The sequence below is a fragment of the Lissotriton vulgaris genome, chromosome 5 (assembly GCF_964263255.1).
Source record: "Lissotriton vulgaris chromosome 5, aLisVul1.2, whole genome shotgun sequence".
Lineage (NCBI taxonomy): Eukaryota > Metazoa > Chordata > Amphibia > Caudata > Salamandridae > Lissotriton > Lissotriton vulgaris.
Window position 1 is genome coordinate 1,957,126,197 of NC_141693.1, and position 18,290 is coordinate 1,957,144,486.

Here is an 18,290-nt window from a genome sequence, read left to right on the forward strand (position 1 = left end):
CCCGCACTTTTATCACGATAAAGTAAGAAATAGTCACGAATACCCTCCGGTCTTCCAGAACTCGATATCCAGGACAAAAACTCCCACGAGGCTTGAATCTTCACGCTGGGATCCGGCGGGGAACACCATCCGCCATTCCTCGCTGAACAAACAGATTAATTGACAAGCACCTTCCCCTTGCAAAGGAGGGGCTTAAGACCAATGAGAATACCCCAAGGCAGTCTGGTATTCGTAGTTTGAAGGACTTTTCCCGTTTTCTCAGCATAGCAGGAATTCAGTCCCCTGGTCCTTAAAATCGCTACAGAACCCCCTCTCGAGGACAGCCGACCCGGCGGTCGTCCAGGCTTACCAGGATGCCTCTCATGGAATTGAGCGACCAACTCAGGACAATTCAGATTAGCCACAGGCTCCCAAGTCCTCTCCTCCGGTCCATAACCCTTCCAACCCACCAAGTACTGAATCCGACCCCTAACCATACGGGAGTCAAGAATTGCCTGAACCTCATATTCCTCCTGCCCATTAATGTCAATAGGAAGGGGCCTATCCGAAAGCCTAGTACTAGCAGGACAAGTCTGGAGGAGGGAGACATGAAAAACAGGATGTATCTTCCAGGTATCAGGGAGGGACAACCTCATAGCCACAGGGTTGATAACCTCAACTATGCTGTATGGCCCCACATATTTAGGTTTCAACTTATTTTCCCCTTTCAAATGTAAATGCCTAGTGGAAAGCCACACCCTGTCCCCCACCCCATAGTCGGGTTCAGGTGTCCTCCTCCTATCTGCAAAACGTTTCTGGGAAGACTGAGCAATCGCCAAGCTGTTCCGTGCAGCAACCAGCAGAGCCTTGAGATGGGCATGATGTTCATGTATGCTTGGTACAGGAGAGTGCACGGGCACCTCAAAGGGAAGTGCATTAGGATGATAGCCAAAAAGACAAAAAAAAGGGGAACAACCCAAGGTGGAATGAATGGCATTATTATAGGCAAACTCAGCCATCCAAATCAACGTAGTCCTATCCATATCTTTTTGCAGAGCAAAGCAGCGAAGATACTGCTCCAACGTCTGATTCAGACGTTTCGTTTTGCCATCAGTCTGGGGGTGATAGGACGAAGAGAGTCGAGCATCGACATCCATGGTCTTACAGAGAGCCTTCCAAAATCGGGAAGTGAATTGAGTTCCTCTATCCGTTATGAGCACACAAGGAATGCCATGAGCTCGAACGATATGTTGCAGAAACACCTGTGCCAGTTCAGCTGAAGTGGGTAGACCAGTCAATGGAATAAAATGTCCCATCTTTGTCAAATGGTCTACGACCACTAGGATCACTGTCTTATCATCACAGGGTGGCATTTCAACTATAAAGTCCATGGACAGAGTGTGCCAGGGTCTTGGGGGAATAGGTAGAGGTCTCAGAAGTCCAATAGGTTTGACATGAATGGATTTCCCTTGCATGCAAACAGCACAGTTCTTTATATACTGCTGCACATCTTCCCTAAGGCTGGACCACCAAAAATCACGTTCCACACCAGCAATGGTCTTATAGATCCCCAAATGGCCACCCAAGGGGGAGTCATGTATCCATTTCAACACTTGTAGCTGCAGGATCTCAGTAGGGACATAGATAGCGGACCCATGGTAGGCAAGATCATCTTTTTCCGCGCGATGTTCAGGATCTTCTTGTACCCATTCTTGTACATCAGTATCTGCAAGAGCTACACGCACATCTTCCAAAAATTCCTGTGTGGACAACAAGGCTATTGAGGGTGACTGACCACCCATTTCTTTCAAAATTAGCGGGGGTTCTTCTTCACTCACTGCACGTTGTTCCTCTGTTTCGCCTGTGCGAGACAGGGCATCCGCTTTTCCGTTCTGTGGCCCAGGTTTGTATTTGATAACAAAATCGTAATCTGAAAAGGACAATGTTCATCTCAGTTGCCGAGGCGTAAGCGCCTTTGCAGTTTTCAGGAACAGCAGGTTCCTGTGATCAGTGTAGATTTCAACAGTATGAGCAGCTCCCAATAGATAATGACGCCATTCCTCACATGCCCTTTTTATTGCAAGAAGTTCCTTATCCGAGATAGAATAATAAATCTCACAGGGAGTGAGTTTTTTCGAAAAATAGGCAACAGGATGCAATTGGCCAGTTTCAGGATGGCGTTGTGATAAAATTCCACCTATTGCATATTGAGAGGCGTCCGTTTCTAGCACAAAGGGTATCTGTGGATCTGGATGGCGAAGAATTGGAGCCCGCGTGAACTGATCTTTCAAGAACTGGAAAGATCTAGCTGCCTCCTGGTTCCATACAAACGGAGTATTTTTTCTCAACAAGCTGGAAATAGGATGGATAATCTTGGAGAAGTCTTTAATAAACCGTCTGTAATAATTGGCAAAGCCAAGGAAACTCTGTACTGATTTGACGTTTTGAGGAGTACTCCAGCCTATGATAGCCTCTATCTTACTAGAGTCCATTTGAAATCCTTTTGCATTGATGATATAACCAAGGAATGCAACCTCAGTAACATGAAACAGGCATTTTTCGAGCTTAGCATACAATGAATTATGCTGCAATTTACTGAGTACGATTTTCACATGCTCCACATGCTCAGGAAGTGTAGACGAATAGATCAAAATGTCATCAATGTATACAATACAAAATGTCTCCAGACAACCTCTCAACACTTCATCCATGAAATACTGGAAGGCGGCAGGGGCGTTACAAAGCCCGAAGGGCATCACTCTGTATTCGAACAATCCAAATTTTGTTCGAAATGCGGTCTTCCACTCATCCCCGCTCTGAACTCTGACCAAATGGTACGCCCCTCTAAGATCGAGTTTGGTGAAAAAACGGGCTCCCTTCAATTGGTCCAAGAGCACAGGTATAAGAGGGAGCGGATATCGATTCTTAATTGTCATTCTATTGATGGCTCTATAATCGATACACGGTCTTAACTCGTCGCAGTCCTTCTTCGGAATGAAAAACATAGGGGATGAGGCAGGAGATGTTGAATGCCGAATAAACCCTGTCGCCAAATTCTCATCGAGGTAGTTCCTCAGGTACAGCGTCTCCTTTTCTGTCAAGGCATATACTCGACTACACGGGATGTCTGCTCCAGGAAGTAGTTCGATACGGCAGTCGTATACACGATGTGGAGGTAGATCAGTTGCTTTTTGTTTATCGAACAAGGAACGATAAGACTTGTATTCTTCAGGAAGAACGATAGCACAACAATAATGTCCTCTAGAACATTCTGTCACTAGACACACTGAAGGTGTGGTGTTGATCGCTTCAGTGTTTGACATTTCCTGTCTACAATTCTCTTTGCAAAATTCCGACGACAGAGTGATTGTGCGAGCAGCCCAACTGACCTTAGGATCGTGAAGGGTCAACCATGGCATTCCTAGGATAAGACGGAATTGAGGTGCATTAATCAGGTCGAATTGTATATGTTCTTGTTGATTCTGGCTCGTCTGCATCAATAACGCACAAGTATGATATGACACAGGACCCGATGACAGGACGGTACCATCTACTGCTTTCACTAGCTCCGGTTTGTCCTTCTTTTCGCATATTATTCCAATCTTCATAGCGTATTCTTGATCAATGTAATTTCCGGTAGCACCAGAATCAAGCAACGCATCTATCTCCATGGCGTCACGAGAATTGACCCACAGGGTTACCTTCAGGTTCATGTGTGCTACTGCTGGATGTAAGGTGTTCGCAAGCATAGGTGAGATCGTTTGAGGTTGACAACCCAAGGCAGAGACCTCTTCCTGATTTGGGCTTTCTAGTTTTCCGCCGGTCGTCCTGATTGTATCATAGCCTGGTTAGGTGGCACCGAGGGTCGTCCAGGCAGAGCATTCCTCGCTCTGCAATCCTTAATGAAATGGCCTCCTTTGCCACAATACAGGCATTGCTTCAGTCGTCGTCTCTTCTCCTTCTCTTCCTTGGAGAGGGGTCCCCGTATACCTCCGATCTGCATAGGCTCTAACCCTTCAGGCATCTTTGGATGATCCTCAGTGGTACTTTTAAAACGAGGGTAGAAGAAACGACCTTCTCCTCTGTTCCGATCACCCCTTCTTTCCAGGAGTCTATGATCAAATTGGACTGTCAGATCAATAAGTTCTTCGCAGGTGGTAGGTAGTTGCACTACTTGTGCCAACACGTCTTTAAGCTCTCCTCGTAGTCCTTGATAGAAGATGGATATTCTTTTTGCCGTAGGCCACTCTGTTTCGAGCACTAGTCGATTAAACAATGTGATATAAGATAGCAAGTCTTGAGACCCTTGTCGCAATGTTAATAGTTCTCTATCCAAGGACAACATATGTAGTTTTCTATCAAATAGTCTTCGTAGTTCCGAACAAAAGTCCTCAAAACTGTGCAACACAGGATCATTTCTCTCTAGCAATGGAATAGTCCAACTTGATGCATTGCCTCCCATATACGACATTATAAACGCCGTTTTTGCAGCATCATCCTGAAACACCCCAGGTTTGCACAAAAAGTGTAACCTACACTGATTCAAAAAAGTCTCGAAGTTACGGGGATCCCCGTAAAACCTTTCTGGGGGCGCTAAAGGAATACCAGTGTTTTGTACAACATGAACAGTTGGCACAGAGTCAGAAGGGGAGGATGTAGCTGGAGAAGACAGAGAGAACCCACCCCCTTCAGCTCCCGGGGAAACAGTAGATACAGGGGGTGGCAATGTGGCTGGCTTTATATAAGAAACCCCTCCCGGGCTTTTACGTGCTAACCCTGCCACTTCTTTCCGAAGAACACCCACTTCCTTATATAGTGCATGATTCTCAGTTCTAGAAGTATTGACCTCCTGTTGCAGAGCCGCAAGGCTCTCCACCACAGAATTCAATACACTTTCGATATTCATCGTCTAGGCCGAGCGTGTATACTTGGGCTTGTCAATCTGTCGTGATTGTTAGTAGCGCAAGAAACAAGAACAGCACTAACCTTTTCCTGGGGCCAAGCAGAGACGATGTCTGATGCTAAGTCCCTTAATTCCTCCCAGCACGACCCCCAGCAGAGAATTCTAAATACTCTGCCTGACTTCGTGCCCCGGGGGGAAAAAAGGGAAAAGAGGAAGATGTTGTATTCACGAGAATCCTCACAGGGACGTGGTTAACACTCTTGGCTGGGTCTAGTATACCTTCAAGGCTGCAGGTAGGGTGACAAAACACACTGTTACTCATATGATCAAGGAAGCTCTGCTCACTGTATTGTATACGTGCCTTTCTTCCACTCACCAAGATTCCTCAATTCCCAACGATATATGGAAGTATTGATACTAGCTTCCAATCCTTAAATAACTTCCAGTGTAGACCCAGTCTTTTTTAGAGGGAATGTTAGAAAACGAACAAGTCCCAGAATGAAACTTCAGGAAGCACATACAACAAGGACTTCATTAGCTTACGAGTCTCATAAAGAAAAGAACGTTTCTTTTCTCTTGTTTCTTCGTGTTGTTATCGACACAACACGGAGACTAAAACAGCCACAAACATTTTATTTGCATCCGGAAAGGAAATAGTGTCCTTGCACTTTAAGAATTGTATATCCAAAAAGAAGAGAGCAGGCGGTTTTCCGAAGTTCTGCACCTGCTTTGCTCTCCACAAAAAACCCTCTCTCGAACTATTAGCGTTCACCCTGAACGCGTCCGTAACCCGGTCGCGTTACAGGATCAAAACGCTTTTCTTTTCTCGCTGGCTGCCAGAAGCGTCTCTGCACTTCTAAACAGACGCCGCGGCTTCTCTGACTAACGAAGCGTAAACAAGTATTCAGTGTCAGGGATTAATGTTCACTTATGAAAAAGGCGAGCCCGCACTTTTATCACGATAATGCAAGAAATAGTCACGAATACCCTCCGGTCTTCCAGAACTCGATATCCAGGACAAAAACTCCCACGAGGCTTGAATCTTCACGCTGGGATCCGGCGGGGAACACCATCCGCCATTCCTCGCTGAACAAACAGATTAATTGACAAGCACCTTCCCCCTGCAAAGGAGGGGCTTAAGACCAATGAGAATACCCCAAGGCAGTCTGGTATTCGTAGTTTGAAGGACTTTTCGCGTTTTCTCAGCATAGCAGGAATTCAGTCCCCTGGTCCTTAAAATCGCTACAGTTAAGCATAAGTACGGTGGGTGAAGCATGGGCAGTAGGTTAGGTATGATATGCATGGTACTCTTGTTATGCTAGAAATGATGGGTAGCTATTATATGTAGGTACACTAGGCATGGTAAATAAATAGGCATGTATGGTAGTTATGGGATCGTATGCTAGGTATCCTATAAGGGTGGGCAAAAAATTCCCCTTTTTCTGATCATTAAAAGCGATGTTATTAGAATATGAACTTGTTTACAAATTATGGCCCTGTCATTGAGAAGCACAGACATCTACTGTTACATTATTAACAAAGGGCCTGATTTATATATTGGTGGAGAGGGTACTCCATCGCAACATCAACAGAGTTTCTTCGCCACCAATTTAGTGGTCTGCCCACCGCATTTACATGCAGGCGGACCTCAGATTAATCGCACCGGAGCCTACTTGTGTCTGTGTGGTTATTCCCCTCCACTGTGTGTGAGGATTACGGGCCATTGGAGAAATGGCTACATCCAATTTAGATGGGCAGGCATGTAGTCAATTTTTACTATTCCTTAAGGAACAGTGAAACCATTCTAATACTCCCTCACCATGGGAGAAGCCTCCCATGGCAAGGAGAGCATTACTTTTTTCTTTTCAAAAAGAAAATCCCATTTTGGAATTTTATTTTTTAAAAGAAAAAAGGAATACTGATGCTGAAGGGCTGATTCCTTCCGACACAGCCTAGCAGCAAAGAATAAAATTCATTTACGGGAACCACTGCGCTGACGGCGGTTCCTTTCAATACTTTTATAAATGACCGCGGGCTAACCGGTCATTTCTAAATCTGGCAGGTGAAGTAGTCTCGGCCTGGCGGAAGTAAATTCCTCCACCAGGCCAATGGGGAACACTCCGCCCACCAATATTCAAATCGGGATAAAGTATTTTTGTTGCATATTCAGGAATAGCTGTGTGCACAGACATCTTTATTTGGTGAACAACAAAACAGTACATTCAACAATATGTTATCATGCAGCAAAATAAAACAAATGAATGCTCAAGGGGGATTAGTAGATAGCATTCTGTCCTTATTTTATTTCATGACAGGCTCAGGCACCCAAAAGGAAAGCAGTAGAGCCATAAATCAGCCACTTAAATGTTGTTGGGCCAGCAACATCAATAAGCTATATATGAGCCGTAACAATGCTGTGCCCACAAAGTAAATGCTTTGAAGAATAGACACTGGGAATTTCAACACCTCAGGTTGCATTTGCATTTTAACAATCTACTCAGAATGCCATGGCATTGAGAGAGAGACCATCCAAGCAATGGCAAACCAGGTAAACGCATGAAAGCCAATGGCTGAAGAGGACTGACCCAAAGCCCACCCCTCTTTACTACTTCATACTTGTTTTGATACATTGATGACAGCAGCTCTCTTACATCACCGCCATACCACTCCCATGCTTTACATTGTTTATTCTCTTAACTGTAGTGTTTGTTAAGACATTGATCCATGAACACCTCCACCCTCCAAGCACCTGCCTCAGATTACCACCCTTGCAGCACGCTTAAGCTCCACCCTTCAAGGAGACCATTTGCTTGGCACATGACAGCCCACCTGGCAGGGGTGCTGCAGCTGCTCTACTAAAGTTGAAATAACATTCTTTAGCCACTCTCCATGCTCAACTGAGCAGAAAGTTTCTTACACAGTAAACAATGAGGAATCTGATGCACAACTTCAACTGAGAGTTCCTTTCTGTGGACAGTGGTGCTGGGAGAGTAAGGGGCAGAATTGAGACAACTCATAGAGTGACAGGGTCTGATGCCCTACACTGCCCTATCATTGAAGATCCCCAGCAGACCCTAGCCCCACCCAAAAGAGAAGGTCTACCTGTCACTTGAAAGGAATACTCCATTGCTTTTGGCTGCTTCAAGGCACACCAGAAGGGCTGCGGTGCCTCCGCGTGCTCCAGCTGGTAGATCTGCAGCTGCGAGTTATGCCCGTGTTGGTGGATGCTGTAGCTGCTCTGGTCGCCGTTCGTCAGGACGCCACGGCTATCTCTCCACTCCATCCCTTCCCCATCAAGGTGGACGGTCTTCGACCAGAGGCTGCAGCTCAGTATCAGGCAGCCACGGGCGTGCTTCCTTCCTGACAATAGAAAGAAGTCAGTCAACAGAGAAGGTGACCACCACCATAGAAATCTAGACTCAGTCTACAGTGGGGACCAGTGTGTCGAACACTACAAGATACGCCCTGACACAGGGACGTGGCCTACAGCAACCAGGTTCTCCGGTCAGCCGATGCTGTCCATCTACATTTACATGTGCTATTGAGACTTGGTGAATATTTCTTTTCAAATGTGGTGAGGAGATGCATATAGTTGTCCTATGGCTCTGACAATGAAGTTAGATTGTTAGAATTAAAGGAGTGTCCATGGGGTGCCCCCAGCACTGGGGATAGTGTTAAATATGGTGGGATGTGTCTGCGGGTCTCCAGCATTCAGGTAAAAGCGCACTAGAAATAGTGGATGTGCTTAGGAGTGTCCAGCATTGAGGAGAGAGTGAAGGAAGAGGGGGAAGGGTGCTCCAGACATCTCCAGCGATGAAGTGAGACGACACATGTGTGCATGGGGGTCTTCAGCACTGAAGAGAGCCTGAAGTTCTTTCTTAATCAGAGAAAGGTGGTGCACACCTCAAGCTACACTTACCTGAAGGTCTGAATAGGTGCTTCATAAGTGCATTTAGAAGTTTTGAACTGGCACCAAAACACTTCACAGGAAAGCCCTCAGTGCTTTTTATTCCATCAAGACAGACAAGCAGTCTCTGCTTATCAGAAAGGTAACTATTAAAAATATGTGACAACTTGATCTCTCCAATCTTAAGAACTTAACAGTGGGCCCTAGAGTACCAAATGCGTACAGACAAATTCCCAGCAGAAACTCTGTACCTTCAGCTCTAAACACACATTCTTTATGTGCACAGAGACATAGAGAACCGGGGAGCAGTATTAGCTGGCATATATATCGAGAGAGATCCCTGCCAGCCAAAGGGTGATCACTCTGTTTATGGTGCCCCTCCCCCGATGCACTATACGTAAGTCTGACTGCCAAGCAGCAGCCATATTTGTTTCACCCTCTCTTTTCTGTTCCAGAAACACAAATCAACACTTAAGCAGGAGTTTTTTCACTGCTTCTGGGGGCTGTTGTAGGTTTTCTCTTTCCTGATCTGTTCTGTCTTGTACAGCATTTCCAGGTAGGAAAATCCAGTGACAGTACCCCTGCCTTAAAAAGAAAGGGGCAACCATCACTGTGGCCTGGCAGCCCAGTGGAGGACGCCCCGTCCAGTCAAGGGTTTCTGACAGTGAAGCCTGAGTTCAGGGCTGGCTTTAGGGTGGTGCGACCGGTGCGCCGCACTGGGTACTGACCTGGAAAGGTGGGCACTGGCCTATGGAGGGAGCTGTGTTTAGCAATAACTTAAGATTCAAAAGTACTTTTTGCATAGTTCCTTGTACTTCTAGCTTTCAGGCAGCATTAAAAATGTCAAGATAACTCTTGTGATTAATCTTCCTGCTAGGGAGAGAGATCAGAGTTTTGTCTATTCACAGTTTAGAGTCACCAAAAAGTAGCGCATGGGGTTCATGCCTGCTGCAAAGAACGGATGTCTATTTTATGTGGATTGCTGAGTGGATCAGTAAAGCCAGCCTTTACCAGCACTTTGAAACAAATTAAATGTATGTGCGAGAGAGGGGTTATGAGAGATGAGGAGCACTTTTGCCGGGTGGTAGTGAGGGAATCAGAGGAGGAGGTCATGGGGGTCAGGGCACCCAAAAGGATTGTCTCACCGGGCACCACCAGTGCTAAAGTCAGCACTGCCTCTGTTGGAAACCCAAGGATTCCCCGACAGGCAAGGAGCTAGAGGAATCATGTTTAGTGAGGCAGGAGCTCTGGCACCTTATGGTAAGGCTACTGCTCCGCTAATCTCGAAATGAGAGCGCAAGCAGCCAAGTCCCCCCAAAAAATTCACTGGAATACTAACAAACCTGCTGGGGGTAGCCTCCCACCCCCTGCAGAATTCAAACAGACAGACCCACAAACTTGAGGAGGGACTGTGCAGGGACAAGAACATATACCTATAATATGAGGCAATTCAGAGAACAGCACTGAGCACAAGGGGTACTGCTGGGCACACCACTGCTAAGGGAGCAGCCACCAAGGCCCGTATTACTGTCAGTACACCTCCTTATGAGCATGTTTGCCTGTGTGCACATATCCATAATACGGCGTGGGCGCAGAGTCAAAGTGATTCCCTCATCTGATGCAAATGAGGCAACACCCTCCGAAGATCTCGCTGTATGCGCACCAGTGAAATCAGTATGACAAAAGGGTATGCACAAGGGTATGTGGCTTCTTCTGTAAGACTGTAGTGCCCCAGATGTACACATGCCCGTGGTGCTCTAGGGCACTAACTATATGCCCCCTAGTGGCCAGTCAAAGTGTGCCACTGACTGAGGTATGGGCTTCAATTAAGGAATACACAAATGTACCGGGAGACTTAGGGAACACAAGCTAGAATACTACAGATCACTGGGCAGGAACTTTAACTTGCTAAATGCACACTTTCAAGAACAACACCCAGCACAGAGAGAAATGCTTTTCAAATACAGACTGAGTGACCATCCAATAAAAACAGAGAATAGCCGACACAGATCAAATCATGATGCGTGACTTGGTAGAAGTAAAGACTGTGGCATTTTCTCCTATATTGCCTACCCTTAAAAGGTAGTAGAAACTACTGCTTCCCCAGTCTGAGAGGAAACTGAAGTATTTGCAGGTAAAACTGAAGAACTGCCATAAAAGGGCAGTATGAAGGGAGACCCCAGTACTAAGGAGAGTTGCGTCGGATAAAGTGTGTGTGCCCGGAGAGCCTACAACAACTGGGGGATAGAGAGAGAAAGGGGGAAGTGTCAGGGGTGTACAGCATAGAAAATAGACTGGGTCCTGTATTCAAAGCAACACACTTTATATGTGTTAGTGCTCCTCTTTTACAGAATATGGTTATATTGAAATGTTCTATTGTAATGGCCCATGTATTCTGTGTATTACTTGTTTAGAGAATGTTTGTTTATGATTAGAGAAGGCTCCTGTGGCAGTTGTACCTGCTAACCTGAGCCCTCAAGACTGCTTTACTTATTCTCCATGAAAATGAATTAATGAATTAATCTTCAACTCAAACTCAACCCGGACAAGACCGAACTGGTCCTGACCGGAGGTGGCTGCAGTCCCTGGTCTTCCTCCTTCTGGCCCCCTTCCCTTGGTGCCCCTCCACTCCCGGTTCCCAAAGTGAAAACCCTGGGTATCTTTCTCAATCCCCAGCTTACTGTTCTCCCACAAGTTAATTCTGTGGTCTCTTCATCTTTTTTTTCCCTCAGAGTGATTAGGAAAGTTTCCCGCTTCTTTTCCCCCCCAGCTCTAAAAATCATCATGCTGGCCATGGTACTGTCCCGTATAGACTATGGCAACATAGTCTATAATGGAGCCCCTGCATACATGATCCATCGTTTACAACTGGTGCAGAATCAGGCGGCCCGCCTGATCCATGGCCTTCCCAGATATCATCGGGTCACCCCTTTACTCAAAACTCTGCATTGGCTCCCCATAAGAGAGCGTGCCCTGTTTAAACTCGGCTGTCTTACCTATCAAGCCAGAGCGGGCACTGCTCCCGAGTTCATCTGTTCCCTCATCAAACCATACTGCCCAGGCAGAGAACTCCGCTCGGCCCATTTGGCCCTCCTTACCATCCCCCGCTTCAAAAAGCAGAGGGCGGGCGGAGCGAGATTCGCTGTCCTGGCTCCAACGTTTTGGAACTCCCTCCCGATTGCTCTGCGCACCTCACTCTCCTACCCCCTGTTCCGGAAAAACCTTAAAACGTTTTTGTTCACCCAAGCCTACCCCTAAATCTCTCCGCTGCTGCCATCCACTGATCACCACTAGCGCCATGAAACCGCTGGGTATGCGAGCGCTGTACAAATGTTTTTAAATTCAAATTCAAATTCAACTGAAGACTTCTGGCTCCTGTCTTCGATGTGCAGTTTGACCACGAACAAGACCTTTCAATGGTAGTAAGTAAAGGGAGAGGAATAGTTGAAACTAAAGAGGCTGGTGCAACACTTCCCATAACAAGTAGAGGAAATATACCCAAGTGGGCACACAAACTTTGTGTTTAACAAAAAGGGCTGAGGCAAAGACTGTGTCTCTCGAACAAATGTTATTGTCTGTTTTTAACTCTCGTGCAATAATGTTTGTATTTTTATGATGAACTGGTTTTAATATTCAATGTATTGTAATTGTTTTTTAGTGATCTTCCTGAATAAAATGGCCTTTATATAATGTTTGATTAAACATATTATTTTTAACTAATTTCAGCCATCAGTTTACTGACTACTGGTTTTTGTGCCAATACGTAACAGACTTAAGATTGGGAGTGGTCTAGTATAGTGGACCTGATTGAATGTGACATGGACTATGAATGTGAATTGAGGTGGGGATATTTAATTTCTCCCAGAGGACATCTTTATATAAAAATGTCTTGTTTGAACCCCAGTCCTTTGGGTTACCAAGCGTTTCTCTCTCTTTTTATATATACTTTAGAGTTTGCCAGTGAAGCACTACTTTTGTTTTCTTGTCTTTCTCTGAACAGCATTGTTTTACCTGGGCGGGGAAGTGCACCATTCCTGGATGTACTGCAATACCTGCTTGATGGGCGGATTGGAAAACAAAATGCATACCGCTGCTCTGTATTCACAAATGTGGTCTTTTCAAACCATATTGCTTACGTTTTGTAAGAATATATGCAATGGACATTGAAACTGGTCCCTTCCGGCCCTGTAGTCATGGCCTTAACTTTTCATGCAAAAGCACTCATTGATTTCTGAATAATAAGTGCAAAAGGGTTAAGGTAACCATGTTGTTCCTGCTTACATTTGACATGTTTTTACTTAATCTTACATTCCTTATGAGTGTTTGCTTTTTCCAGGATGTTGTCACTTTTTTTTAAAGCAGCATTTTGCTCTTGTCTAGTGCCTAATTAGAATTGAGTCGCCTCCAGGTGTGTATAGTGGGGAGCAATTAGGGCGAGTTTCTTTCAGTGGGGCAGTATGGTGTTCAGTGGAAGAGAGTATGTGGCACTATGGTCAGAGCTGCCAAATTTGGAACTGGGGAAGCAGGTTCAGCATTCATGACCAGTCCACCAGACCACTCTCCTGAGAGAGCACATTTCCATGCTGGACCTTAGAAGGCCCCGAAAGACTTTAGAAGAATGGTGTCTGAGCACCAGCAGGTGGACTATGGCGGTGGCAAGTGTGGGTTAACCTTGAAGGCCTGTCCACTACAACCCCAATTGAAGCTCACCTCGAGTCTTTTGGGCAGGCCTACGAAGCAGCACACCCTAGAGCAACAGTGACTCTGTCATTTAGGACACAGGACCCTTGAGCAGGAAGGCTTTAGGGGGGTGCGACCAATGAGATTGCACTGACTTTGGGTGGGGGCATCATGTTTGCGAGTATATTATGTTTCTAAAAGCACTTGCTGCCTTCTTCCTGGCCTCCAGAAATTTTTGGCAACAATAAAAATATCATGATAACTTCGGTGATTAATGTTCTTCCTAGAGAGAGAGATGGAGTTTTGTCAAGTGGAAGTTTTGACTTGTGGAAAGGTAGCACAGAGGGTTGATGTGCCTGCTGCAAAGAACATGTACCATGCAGATCACTAAGTCCACATAATGTAAATAGGCCAGTGGGTTACTGCTTTTGTCAGAGAGATCCTATTGTTACTTGCAGTTTATAAGTCAAAATCCTAACATAGAACAATGAGCTATTAACTGTCATCTAAGAACTGCATGCAAACTGCAAGGTATAAATGACAGCATTATGTTTTTTTCAAAGTCTTTGATTATCTTAATATTGCAAAAAAAGGTTTCATTTGGACAAAAATCAATTCTAGTTATTAAAGAGAACCCCCAACCATGGTATTACGTTCTAAATTCCGAGTTTGTATTTCTCCAGATCCATCACTATTAAACTATACAGTCTACTAGTATGATTGTCATATGACTCCTAGTCCTTTGTGTTATGTAACATTACCTATTGTGATTTACACATGTATGATTGATTGTCTCTGTGTAATGTGTGATATAAAGTTCTCTTACACCCAACACTGGTATCAGTGGCGCTGTAAATAAAATTAAATGCACCTGAGCGAGAATGTGGTTATGGAGACATGAGGGCCACTGTTAAAAGGTGGTAGTGAGGGAATCTGTGGCAGAGCGAGTCATTGGGGGGCACCAACATTGTTGCACATGGCTCCACCAGCGCTTAAGGCAGTCATTTCTTCTTCCTACAGTTCTAACACCAAATCAAAATCGTTGATTTGAAAACCCCTTAATCTGAAGCATACCTTCAAGGCAATGCATGATTTAGCAGTGGTCTCGGCTGTTCTAAGTCTTTTTTTATTCATGTACAATCTTTATTTGTTTGCAATGGTGTCTTGTAATTTTGTACTATATGTGTTGTGTTTTTGCACTTAACATAATTCTTGTGAGTAAAGAGGCCACACACAAAAAAGATTGGCCTACATCTCTTAGCATGTGTGTGTGGGATACTGGTGAGAGGATTTATGTTAAAACAAATTACGAAGTATTAATGTCATCCTAAGGTAGCACAATAATGGCACAGAAAAATAAAGGAGCCTTTTGAAATGCGCAATCATATCCATGGTGTGAGAGATTTTCTCTTGATTTATTTTATATTTTGAATGATCCCACCCCGTATCACCTCCAGAGGATCTACCCCCTTTATGAGGCAGAACTGGAAATTGTATCATGCACTCATACGGAAACATTCAGTTAACGAGGAGTAAATAATATACATCTTTGTGAGACCTGCACCTAGCTTTTCCATCCAATGTGACAAATGTGGTCCATTTAATACAGTTTTAAAATACATGGACTTTTTTCATTTGTATATTTATCTTTTTGTCCATGTTACTGATATCCACGTTAGGTCTCTTCAGGGATGCCAAATAAGAATAATAGACCTGCGATGTCACTTTCTGTGATGTCACTTCTTGTGATGTTACCAAGAGCGGCTCCTCCACTAGGGCGGAGGAGCGTTTCCCCACTGCTTTCTTACAGTGCGTGAAGCAGAAACACAAATTGCTAAAACTACCATTTTATGTTTCAGCTTCTGGCACTGCGAGAAAGCAGAAGTGTTTGGTTGGGGAGGCGGGTCTGCTTTGAGGCAGGGGAGGTGTGGCTTCCCCACTGTTGTGGTGCCGAACAAACCAGTCATGCTCACTCTGGCCTTTCTCCATGTAGGCTGCAATGCACCCTATATGGAAAAAATGGCCTCCCCATAGGTGCCTGGCTGATCGGCCTCCCGACTAATCACAATGCTGCCATTGCAGCGTTGTGATTGGCTTAGGGGAGGGAGGCTGCCTGCTTCCTGTTCCTGCCAGAGGCAGGAAAGCAGGAGAGCAGATCAGGAGCAGAGACAACGCAAGACCTGGGAAGGTAAGTTAATTTTATTTTTAAATTACCCCCATCACCCACCCCATCACCCACCCCATCCCACCTCACGTGCGAACCCCAGCGAGACCCCCCAATCGCGAGTCATGTCGGCTGCGACCGGATGTTACATGCAAATTAGATGGGCCTTACATCTTCCCTATCGCCCGGGCCCCAGAAGTTCTAGGACCGGCCCAGTGTGATGCTGTTTTATACTGTAGTTGTTGTGTTGAGTTCTCAGGTGGCGATCAGAAGTTGAAGAGCTCAAGCAGAACTTTTTTCCCACCTTAGATCTTGGTAATTGATAGTTTGTCTGTGGGATTTTAAAGAAATGTAAATCTGTAGACTGGAAATGCACCAGCATTTGTTGCCATCGCTAGTGTGATGAAATAACACAGTAAATTAACAGAACACACAGCTAAATAGCAACACCACATAAACAAAACAGGTCTCAATGTAACAAGAAGGTCAAAACAGACTGCAAAGCAACATCACAGAAACACACCCCAACAGCATACCACAATGAGATAGTACAAAAAAGGTACAAAATTTCATAGAAGACATAACATTCACAACAAAATGCTCTACAAAACAATTTGCACAAACATTCTTGTCACACATTACCTCCTGCAGAAAACTTGCTTTCATAATAGGGCGGTCGAAAAGTGTTTGCACCATGCACTGCCTTAACTTACAGCCGGGGGCACGAAATAGCGCCAGTCAACAATTATGTTATCAGCCATCTCTTAAAATGGCACTTGCAGTGCTTGCCTAACATGCTATGGCTGGGTGCCTCGAAAGCTTCCTCTGGACTAGATGGTGGGGGGACAAGTCTCACCTGCCAGGACAGCCAAGTCGTAGCTCGAAGTTGATTGGTTGAAGCCCCAGCACTGGTACCTCCCGGCGTCACCCACCTGCACATGCGCAATCAGCAGTGAGCGGTTCTGGAGAAGGACCAGGCGCCCGGTATGGACCACGCCAGACCTCGTCTGGTTGTTGCTGACCTCAAAGATGCGCTGGATGAATTTGGTCTGCAGGCCCATGTGTTCCCAGATCAGCCACTTCTCAGGTCCAAGTATGTTGGGTGTTTGACAGGAGAGCTCCACGGAGTCTCCCACCCGGGCGAAGAGATCTGGAAAATTAAGAAACACATTGAATGTAGGTGGAGCGAGAGGGAACACGAGGACAGGAGAGGAGGACACCCAATAGGAAGAGGAGAAGGAAGTGCTGAAGGAGAAGGGGAGGGCATTGGGCAAGAAACGAATGAGAAAGGAGGGCTGAAGGAGAACAGAGGGCATTGGGCAAGGAAAGAAGGGGACGAAAGCTGAGGGGGACTAGAGTAGACAGCGGCTGAATGGAGGCAACAAGAGATAGGATAGAAGATGAACAGGGCGGGTAGGCAAAGCGAGACCCTAAGGGACACGGCCAAAGCAAACCGAGGCTCAGGGACATATTGGAAAAGGGATGTAGAGGTGGAGTTTGGAGGGGGGAGGGCTGCACGTGATCAGCCTTGGATTGGCAAGGCAGGCCATAGGCCGACGGGCTTGTGGTGGAGACCAAGGGCACAAGTCCTAAAAAACAAGTGGGGGAGATTAACCAAGATAGGCAGTATGCAAGTTACTCTATGTCACGTGACATCATGGAACGTGACAGCTCACATGGCATTACAGGAAGTGGCACCCACAACCCATAACTTCACAGGAAGTGACATCACAAGAAGTGACTTCAGATCTTAAGACCTCACACATAAATTAGCAGGTCTATCATGAGCACATTTGAGCACATCACAATAGTTAACAAATGAGATTTTGCATAGGGGTTGTGCCAAAAACGTGACACAATGCTGACACAAAATGTGGGCCTCAACTTATACATTTCTTTTTTAAAACTCTACCACAAAAAAATTGGCAACAAGGAGAAACGTGGCAGTAAATCTGCTCTGCTGAATTGGTTACAAATAAGGGTGGGCGCAGTGCTCCGCTCCGTCCACGGAGTGTGCATAGTGTTTCAACACCACACACACGCCATGGCGGAGCGAATTTGCCTGCCACCCGCCTCCCTCCCGCCCTCTTCTAAATGCCCAAAATAATGTTAAACATTGTAAAACTAATTAAAAAAGACTTACCTGAGATGCGGCGTCCCGGGGCTCCCTCTTTCTGGTGTCGCGCTGACTTCTTCCAGACAAATGCGCATGCACGGGCGCCCGCACATGCGCATTTCTCGCAGGTAGTTTTACAATGTTTAACATTATTTTGGGCATTTAGAAGAGGGCGGGTGGGAGGCAGGCGGTGCGTAGTGGGGCTACGCGAAGTGTGTTGGTGGGCGTAGATTCCACCCCACTTCGTGGTGCTTCGCGTAGCCCCACTGCGCACACTACGCCCAGGGTTAGTTACAAAGTCTTTATTTTAAAATATCTTATTGGGTTAAGGCATCTTCTGCAGAGATGTTTGTATGCTATATCTCAGCGAATAATAATAATGATAAGTTAACTCTGGAGGTTAATGTATTTGCTGGAGGGATCTGTGTTTTGTCTAGTCCCATTTTTTAATCAAAGTAGCATAGAGGGTTAGTATGTCTCCTACACAGCAGCGTCTGGCATGGAGCCAGAGTGGCAGGCCCGAGTGTAGGGGGTGATGTAA

At 45.6% G+C, this 18,290-nt stretch overlaps 1 protein-coding gene across 1 annotated transcript in view; it reads right to left on the reverse strand.

Annotated features, from left to right (window-relative positions):
- Positions 1 to 18,290, reverse strand: part of LOC147717865 (uncharacterized) — a 77,788-nt gene that overhangs the window by 54,131 nt on the left and 5,367 nt on the right. The window contains exons 2-3 of the mRNA XM_086920575.1: positions 16,490 to 16,783; positions 7,985 to 8,242 (exon numbers count right to left, since the gene is read on the reverse strand). Of these exons, the coding sequence (XP_086776701.1) occupies positions 7,985 to 8,242; positions 16,490 to 16,783 (552 nt within the window). The remainder of the gene's footprint in view (positions 1 to 7,984; positions 8,243 to 16,489; positions 16,784 to 18,290) is intronic.